At 37.3% G+C, this 9,710-nt stretch overlaps 1 protein-coding gene across 1 annotated transcript in view; it reads left to right on the top strand.

Moving 5' to 3' along the window:
* The first annotated feature begins 637 nt into the window (after window positions 1–637).
* ighmbp2 (immunoglobulin mu DNA binding protein 2) overlaps window positions 638–9,710 on the top strand; it is a 12,440-nt gene continuing 3,367 nt past the window's right edge. The window contains exons 1-13 of the mRNA XM_061969709.2: window positions 638–820; window positions 3,336–3,418; window positions 3,482–3,651; window positions 3,761–3,956; window positions 4,054–4,151; window positions 4,793–4,953; window positions 5,032–5,232; window positions 5,306–5,453; window positions 5,552–5,726; window positions 5,807–5,989; window positions 6,059–6,177; window positions 6,259–6,353; window positions 9,659–9,710. The exon at window positions 9,659–9,710 is cut by the window's right edge and continues 72 nt beyond it. Of these exons, the coding sequence (XP_061825693.2) occupies window positions 3,342–3,418; window positions 3,482–3,651; window positions 3,761–3,956; window positions 4,054–4,151; window positions 4,793–4,953; window positions 5,032–5,232; window positions 5,306–5,453; window positions 5,552–5,726; window positions 5,807–5,989; window positions 6,059–6,177; window positions 6,259–6,353; window positions 9,659–9,710 (1,675 nt within the window). The 5' untranslated portion in view covers window positions 638–820; window positions 3,336–3,341. The remainder of the gene's footprint in view (window positions 821–3,335; window positions 3,419–3,481; window positions 3,652–3,760; window positions 3,957–4,053; window positions 4,152–4,792; window positions 4,954–5,031; window positions 5,233–5,305; window positions 5,454–5,551; window positions 5,727–5,806; window positions 5,990–6,058; window positions 6,178–6,258; window positions 6,354–9,658) is intronic.

The raw sequence follows: 9,710 nt of genomic DNA, 5'->3' as shown, positions 1-9,710 counted from the left end.
AAAAGCGGTAAGAATACTAAAATATCGTACTAAAGTAGAAATACTAAAAATGTATAACAAGTAAAGATTATATATTGTTCTGTTCTGAAGTATCGTCTTCATGAATTAATGCAGAAAATTTTAATTAAATTTAATTTACTGCAGCCAGGTGGTTGTACAAAAAAAAGATGAGGTGAGGTTGTAAAAAAAAGTAAAAAATAATATTCATAATCTACTACTCTATTACAGTATGAGAATGTTGCTGCAAAACGAATAAAATATGCCAACACATTCGATCGTTTTATTAAAAATAGCTGCACAATGACATTAGTTCTGAAAAAAAAAAAAAAAAAAAAAAAAAGACAACATTTTGATCAACGGGAGGTTTGGCTTGAACAATATACATACATTTACAAATTATTATTAACATTTTTGCCCCTCTTATGTAATCCTACATAATTGGGTGAACTAAATCTTAGAAACACCTCTGCACATTACAACACTAGTGGAAAAAACACGAACATAGTATCGTATACATTTATTTATTAACATTTAAAGAATATACGTTTCAAATGGTAGTGGTCGTTATTTCGTGCTTCCTAAAATTGAACCAGGAAGCGTCTGCTAAGATTGCCTTTCAAAATAAAATGTTTCGCAGTACGGGGACGGAAGTTGTTTAATTTGACAGGTGTAGCACGTTAGCAAGCTAGCCACCGGCTGCTATGGCAAACAAAATATCTACAGAAAATGTCGTTCAGGCGTGAGGTGTACAGTCATACGTTGATTTACTGCTCCCTTTTGTTTCACCGACGGCATTGACATTTATTTTCAACAGCAGGAGGTGAGTGTTTTAATCGCTGGCGAAATGTAAGCGAAACGAAAATACGCGTAAACATGGCGGCTAAGCTAACATGTCAAGTTTGGCGTCATAAAGAGTTATAAACGCTTGCCAAGCTTAGTGTGTAGATCTCATGAATAAACATCAAAGATTTATATTCATAATAACACATTTCAGAAACATACCTGTCTGTAATTCACTGATTATGGTTTATAATTTGTTTATTTCGACCATGCTCATAATTACAACATGATACGTCACAATTTCCAGTTTCTTCTTTAACATGTCCCAAAAAGGAGTAGGAAGAAGCAGAACTTATTCAATCCTACCCCTTTTCCATTTCAGAGCAATTGCTAATACATTTGTTCACTTCCTGTTCTCAATTTGGACATAACAACGTTCTCAAGAAAAGAAAATAGATAAGTTATAAATAACATAATGACATGAATTATATTTTCTCATTTTCAATAAGGTTCAACATTTTAATCATTGTTCTTCTTTTTGATACTTTGTAAAAACGTTGAGTTTGAACAGTTTCTTAAACTTTATCATATTACTACTTTGACTTTTTTGCTTAATCCATCCATCCATCCATTTTCTACCGCTTATTCCCTTCCATTTCTTAATTTAATTCCACATAATGACACTAAAGGTTTTAATTGTGATGCGTGCATACAAATGTATAAATTACAATTTTCTATAAGGTTGAATTAAATCAATCAATCAAAGTTTATTTATATAGCCCTTAATCACAAGTTTCTCAAAGGGCTGCACAAGATCCCACATAATTTGTCCTTTTTTGGGGAAAAAATGTTTATACATTCTTAGTAGTAATTGGATATAGTTTGCCTCATGCATAATTTCAGCTGTTTGTAATTTCACCAAATCATTCAGTAATTTTGATTCAATAAATAAATGGTTTGAGTTTTCTCAATCGCCAACATTATGTATTAGTTTAACTGACCTTTTTTGTAACACGGTTATAGACTGAAGCACGTTATTTCCCCATTTTTCTACACAATAATTCAGATATGGTTACACCAGCGAGCAGTAGAGAATCTCGAGTAATTTTATATCAAATACATGTTTTTGCTTTATTGATTATTGATGTATTTTTTGCCACCTTATGTTGCATATTTTTATGAGATTTCCAGTTCATTCTATCATCTATTTTCAAACCCCCCAATTTTTTTTTCTGTCTCTATTTATTTGTATTTTTCTCTATATTCTGGTGTTACTAATAGATATATATTTTTTTAGTTTTACTAAGATTCAAAGATAGTCTGTCTTTGTAAAACCAACTCTTTAATTTGTTTATTTCTTCTGTTATTATTTGTATTAGCTTCTGTGTGTTCTCTCCTGAACAAAACCCAGTTGAGTCGTCTGCAGATAGTACTAACTGTAATTGTAACTTCACACATGTCGTTTGGATAAAGATTGAACAATTTTGGTCCCAGTATTTATCCCTTGGGTACGCCGCAGGATATATTTAGCGTTGGAGACGTGTGTTCGCCTTGCTTGACGTATTACTTCATGCTGGTTAAGTAACTTCTTACCCAGTTTAAGACCAACTCTGTGATGCCATACCGTTCTAATTTGTAAATTAAGATATATATAATTAATCGAGTCAAATGCTTTAGTTAGATCCATAAACACTGCAGCTGCTCAGTGTTTATCATGTATTGCATTAATAATCTTTTCTGTTATTTCGATTAATGCCCTCGATGTTGAGATGTTGGATTTGTGTCCATAATGGTTGTCCGTGAGGGTTTCACTTTTATTCATGTGTTTCTCCAAACTGTTGTTAATTAGTTTTTCAATTGTTTTAGAAACAGGTCCATAGTTTGTACACAGGTGTTTTTCTCCAGTCTTATGAATCGGTACGACTTTTGCTAATTTCATTTTGTTTGGGAATTTGCCTGTTTGAAATGATAGATTGCTGATGTACATCAACGGTTCTGAAATCTCTTCAATAACCTACTTTATCATTTCCATGTCAATTCCATTACAGTCAGTTGAGGTCTTGGATTTGCATGTCTTCACAATTTTGATTATTACTTCTTCTGTCACGTCCCTAAGGAACACGGAGTTGGGATTTCTGTCTATGGTATCATTAAAGTCCTCAACTGACACTGGATCTGGAATCCTTTCCTCCAGATTTGGTCCAATATTTACAAAGTAGTTACTGAAGCTTTCAGCTACTTCATTCATATTGCCATTTTTTCTGTTCCCATCTGAAAAGTATTTAGGGTAATCCTTCTTAGTACTATTTTTAATGATACTTTAGGATGCCCCATGTAGCTCTTGTTATTTTGTTAGCTAGTTTTCATATGTTTTATACTTATGTTCTGCCTCTAGATCTGTATGTTATGAATGTTTTGTATAATGTATTATTCTGGTTACAAGCATTTTCCAATCCCTTTGTCATCCATGGCTGATTGTTTTTCTTTTGCTTCTTACTAGGTTATGTCCATGGACAATGTTTGTCATAAACTATGAGCGTGTTTTGTTTTTTCAGTGAGCAATGGCCGTCGAACAATTTGTGTCAAAAACATTGGAGCTTCTGCAGGAAGAAAGAGACGCTGAAATAGAAGAAACCAGGCATGTGAAGAGTACTTGTTTAACGTTTAAAATGCAAGTCATACATCCCTTATGTTTTTCCAGGGTATGGCAGGAGAACATCTCTCTTAAAGATCTTCAAAACAAAGGCGTGTGCCTGCTAAAACTTCAGATTGGAAGTCAGTCTACTGGCCTGTATGGTCGCACAGTTGTTGTACTAGAGCCGAGAAAGCATCTTGGCTTCTCATCTCTTCCTAGCAACAACTTTGGATCTGGTAAAATGGGAGGAACTCTCATCTTATTGAAAACACCTCATCACCAATCTCATCTCATTTTTTTGTAGCTTCTGGTTGGCTTCATGCAATGTTTTTACTTTTTTGACAGGTGATATAGTTGGCCTGTATGACGCCGGTGGATGCAGTGCTACATCTCAGATCAGTACAGGGATTGTGACGCGGGTCAGCCAGGTGTCTATTAGTGTGGCCTTTGATGACGCAAAGGATGGGGTTAGTTTTGATACAGATGCTCTGTACAGCCTTTTAAAGTTGGCAAATGATGTGACTTACAAACGAATGAAACGGTAAGCCATGTATTTTTTAAATGTTTTTTTTTCAATCGTCTTCAAATGTCCGATACAGCTTGACATTTTATTAATTTTCTTGTGTTTGTGCTGGCAGTGCTTTAAATGTTTTGAATGGATACAAAAATGGACCAGCTGCAAATCTAATCGATGTTCTCTTTGGAGAAGCCAAACCTTCATCCTATTCCCAGCCAAGTAAGTGAAATTACACAGGTATAAAGACACTATTATGCCTGCATAATCTAATGAAATCCAATAAAAGCTGTATCCTAGCTATTTTGGGGCCCTAAGCATAATTATCTTTTGAGGCCCCCACCCTATTACAAAATTGTTTATTTTTTATTTGTGTGAAACTAAGTCATAGGAAATAAATTGTTCAATATTTTTGTTTTGTGCAAAATATGAAATTTAACATATTTAAAACAAAAATTGCACATGTTCCTTGCACATCTCCAACCTGGATTGGAGCCCAGTAAGTGCAGCCAGGCACTTAAATTTCCTATTACGTGCTCCGTCATTCATTAATTGAAGTTGTACATGCGTGTGATATGCGTATACTATCTACCTTTACAAATGTAATGGTCAGTTTCTTTTGAAACTCGCATATAGTTATATACTACTTGTAGTTTGCAGTGGTGTGCAAAGGCACTGCATCATAATAAGGCGTATCATTTATGACCCTCTGAAGTACCCAGTTAATGTAACTTAACTGTATAGTATCTTTTTTTTAAAGGGAGATTTTTTTAAATACAGATACTTTATTGGATATCTGCAGTTTTTGGTGAGTGAATATCCTACCTATGTTTCTGTTTTTGTGTGTCTTCATTTCCCTTTAGAGGTAGAATTCTTTAACTCCTGCCTTGATGATTCTCAGAGAGAAGCAGTGACATTTGCGCTGTCTCAGAGAGAGCTCGCAGTAATTCACGGACCTCCAGGAACTGGCAAAACCACCACAGTGGTGGAGATCATTCTACAGGCTATCAAACACGGCCAAAAGGTGCAACAAAAGCTCTGTAAATGCCTCTGACTATGGCTGCAACTGTTAAAGTGTCTTACTTGAGCCATGTTTGTGCAGGTCCTGTGCTGTGCCCCTTCCAATGTGGCGGTGGATAATTTAGTCGAGAGATTAGCCCGGTGCAAGGCCAAAGTTCTGAGGTTGGGTCACCCTGCCAGACTGCTGGAGTCTATACAAAAACATTCACTGGATGCTATTCTTGCCAAGAGTGACAACGCAAACATCATCGCTGACATCCGCCAAGACATAGACAAAGCTTTTGTAAGTCAGTGTGGGTACCTTGTACAGTGTGAGCCGCCTTGACTACAATTTTTTGTATATGTAATCCTCCAAGATGGGAATGAAGAAGAACTCTGAGAAAGGAGGGTGGGGGAACTACCGGAGGGAAATAGGAGAGCTTAGAAAAGAGCTGAAAACCAGGGAAACAACAGCCATCGCTCAGATTCTTAAAAGCGCTGATGTCGTCTTATCAACTAACACAGGTCAGCAAATGTGTCAAATAGTTAAAGAGCAAACGTCATCGTGGTGTGATTGTGACTTTGAAAGGCAATCAGGGGCTACTTTGTCCCCATGTCTGCAGGTGCATGTAAAGACGGGCCTCTGAAGTTCCTGCCCGATGAGCATTTTGATTGGGTGGTGATTGACGAGTGCGCCCAGTCGCTGGAGAGCAGCTGCTGGATCAGCCTGCTCCAAGCACGCAAGTGCGTTCTGTCTGGAGACTACAAGCAGTTACCACCCACCATCAAATCGCACTCGTAAACAACAGTTTTTGCCTTCCTTAAACATTTGCTGTGTTCAGTTTGACATGTTATAATCCACATTGTGGTTCCATCAGGGCTGCTCGCAAAGGCCTATCTGCTAGTCTTATGGAAAGACTCATCCAGATATATGGCGACTCAGTGGTGCGCATGCTGACAGTCCAGTACCGCATGAACAGTGCCATCATGGATTGGGCCTCCAGAGAGATGTACCAAGGCAGACTGACGGCCCACAGCTCTGTAGAGAAACATTTGTTAAAGTGAGACTCGTTTTAATTGTAAAAAGACAATCACTGTAAAATAACTACTTGATTGAATGATGCATGCAGAGATCTACCTGGTGTCACCTGTGTCGAAGAGACCAGCACCCCTCTTCTTCTCATCGACACCTCTGGCTGCGGTCTGACGGAAATGGAGGTGGCTGATGAGCAGTCCAAAGGCAACCGGGGTTAGGCCTCTTTAAGATAGACTGAAGAAAATCAATAAATATGGTGTGACATTTTTAACAACATGATACCTGTTTGTTCAGGGGAGGTGGACATTGTAGATCTGCACATCAAGGCCTTGACTGAAGCTGGTGTTAGTGCTAAAGACATAGCTGTTATAGCTCCCTACAATTTGCAAGTAAGTAAATCACAATATAATGTAGAAGAGGTGTCCAAATATTTCATCCCAAGGCCCATTATCAACACATTATGTAGGAATGTAATACAATTTCACCTCATTATGTAATAACACAACGTTTTGTAATAATCAAATCAAATATAAAATATTTAGAACATTTTTGAAAAACAATAACATTAATGGAATACATATTTCTGTTTCATGGTTGTAGTAGTGTTTTTTTATTGTTACTATCATGTGCAGTTGAGTATTAGCATAACATAATCATATTGCATGAGTGTGTGTCTTCCAACATTTCAGAGCACTGGTCATTTTAATTTCAGTAATACTTATTTTGTTTAGCTTTTGTCTCTTGCTTGCAGTCACATTCTCTATTATTATCTATACATTTACATTTGATTTGGGTTTGACCAATGAAACATCCTATTAGATTCTCAAAATTAATTTTCTAATAAAAATGAAATGGAATATGTTACTTGGGAGTTTTTCTGTTTAAAGCATCAAATAAAATGGTTTATTACATAATGCACCAAATTGTTACATTTTATTCATAAAATGGTGCAACACCCACATTTTGTAATATGTTTTGCATTATGTAAGAAGTTACTACAAAATGCGTTCAAAAGTGTTATGACAAAATGTGGCAGATCATTATGAAATGTGGCGTTATTGCATAATAAAGTGAAAATTTAAGACATTATATAATGCTCCATTTTTACATAATGCATGGTTACAGGTCCGCTTACAGAAAAATTAGAAGTTGCGTAGGGCTATTTTAATTGTTTTCATTTTGTAAGAAATACTTCAGCAATCAATATGCTAGGAGTATATATATATATATATATATATATATATATATATATATATATATATATATATATAAATGAATGAATAAATAAAAGGACAATGACCCCAAACACACGTCAAAAGTGGTAAGGAATGGCTAAATCAGGCTAGAATTAAGGTTTTAGAATGGCCTTCCCAAAGTCCTGACTTAAAAACCCCCATTGAGAACATGTGGACAATGCTGAAGAAACAAGTCTATGTCAGAAAACCAACAAATTTAGCTGAACTGTACAACTTTGTCAAGGGGAGTGGTCAAAAATTCAACCAGAAGCTTGTGGATGGCTACCAAAACCACCTTATTGCAGTGAAACTTGCCAAGGGACATGTAACCAAATATTAACATAGCTGTATGTATACTTTTGACCCAGCAGATTTGGTCACATTTTCAGTAGACCCCTAATAAATTCATAAAAGAACCAAACTTCATGAATGTTTTTTGTGACCAACAAGTATGTGCTCCAACCATTCTATCAAAAAAAAAAAATAAGAGTTGTAGAAATTATTGAAAACTCAAGACAGCCATGACATTATGTCCTTCACAAGTGTATGTAAACTTTTGACCACGACTGTATATATGTATACATGTATGTATATATACAGTGAAGAAAATAAGTATTTGAACACCCTGCTATTTTGCAAGTTCTCCCACTTAGAAATCCCGAAGGGGTCTGAAATTTTCATGGTAGGTACATGTCCACTGTATGAGTGATAACCTAAAAAGAAAAAATCCAGAATTCACAATCTATGATTTTTTAACAATTTGTGTGATAAAGCTGAAAATAAGTATTTGAACACCAACATTAATATTTGGTAGAGTAGCCTTTGTTTGCAATTACAGAGGTCACACGTTTCCTGTAGTTCTTCACCATGTTTGCACAGACTGCAGGAGGGATTTTCGCCCACTCCTCCACACAGATCTTCTCCAGATCAATCAATCAATGTTTATTTATATAGCCCTAAATCACAAGTGTCTCAAAAGGGATGCACAAGCCACAACGACATCCTCTGTACAGAGCCCACATAAGGGCAAGGAAAAACTCACCCCAGTGGGACGTCGATGTGAATGACTATGAGAAACCTTGGAGAGATCAGTCAGGTTTCTGGGCTGTCGCTGAGTAACACAGACTTTCAGCTCCCTCCAAAGATTTTCAATTGGATTTAGGTCTGGAGACTGGCTAGGCCACTCCAGAACCTTGACATGGTTCTTACAAAGCCACTTCTTGGTTTTCCTGGCTGTGTGCTTTGGGTCATTGTCATGTTGGGAGATCAAGCCACGACTCATCTTCAATGATCTGACTGAGGGAAGGAGGTTTTTGGCCAAAATCTCACAATACATGGCTGCAGTCATCCTCTCCTTAATACAGTACAGTCGTCCTGTCCCATAAGCAGAAAAACACCCCCAAAGCATGATGCTACCACCCCATGCTTCACAGTAGGGATGGTGTTCTTGGGATGGTACGCGTCATTCTTCTTCCTCCAAACACACATAGTGGAATTATGACCAAAAAGGTAAATTTTGGTCTCATCTGTCCACAAAACTTTCTCCCATGACTCCTCTGGATCATCTAAATGGTCATTGGCAAACTTAAGACGGGCCTTAACATGTGCTGGTTTAAGCAGGGGAACCTTCCGTGCCATGCATGATTTCAAACCATGACGTTTTAGTGTATTACCAACAGTGACCATGGAAACAGTGATCCCAGCTCTTTTCAGGTCATTGACCAAGTCCTGCCGTGTAGTCCTGGGCTGATTCCTCACCTTTCTGAGCATCATTGAGACCCCACGAGGTGATATCTTGCATGGGGCTCCACTCCGGTTGAGATTGACCGTCATGTTTAGCTTCTTCCATTTTCTAATGATTGCTCCAACAGTGGACCTTTTTTCACCAAGCTGCTTGGCAATTTCTCCGTAGCCCTTTCCATCCTTGTGGAGTTGTACAATTTTGTCTCTGGTGTCTTTGGACAGCTCTTTGCTCTTAGCCATGCTGAATGTTTGGGTCTTACTGATTGTATGGGGTGGACAGGTGTCTTTATGCAGCTAACGACCTCACACAGGTGCATCTGATTCAGGATAATACAGTGGAGTGGAGGAGGACTTTTAAAGGCGGACTAACAGGTCTTTGAGGGTCAGAATTCTAGCTGATAGACAGGTGTTCAAATACTTATTTTCTTCATTGTATCTCCAAGCATAAAACACAGCCTGAATGTCGGCTTTTTAATAGTAGCGTCAACTTTTTCTCCTTCCATTATGCATTTTTGCTTGTTTTCTACCATTTTTGCTGTTATTGTTTAGCAAATGTATTCTTAGAAGGTGCCGCGGGCCAATAAAAAATGAGCTACGGGCGACACTTTGGACACCTCCGCAATTGATGCGGTTCACAATTGATACAGCTCTTGTATTAGATGATATTAGATTGTGTAGGTGTACCTACTGTATACATGTTTTTAATGTTTGTCAAGGTTGACCTTCTGCGCCAGAAGCTTTCTGCAAGACATCCAGAGCTGGAAATCA

This window comes from Nerophis lumbriciformis, linkage group LG10 (genome assembly GCF_033978685.3).
Source record: "Nerophis lumbriciformis linkage group LG10, RoL_Nlum_v2.1, whole genome shotgun sequence".
NCBI classification, from domain to species: Eukaryota; Metazoa; Chordata; class Actinopteri; order Syngnathiformes; family Syngnathidae; genus Nerophis; species Nerophis lumbriciformis.
This window is presented reverse-complemented; position numbering and strand designations above follow the sequence as displayed.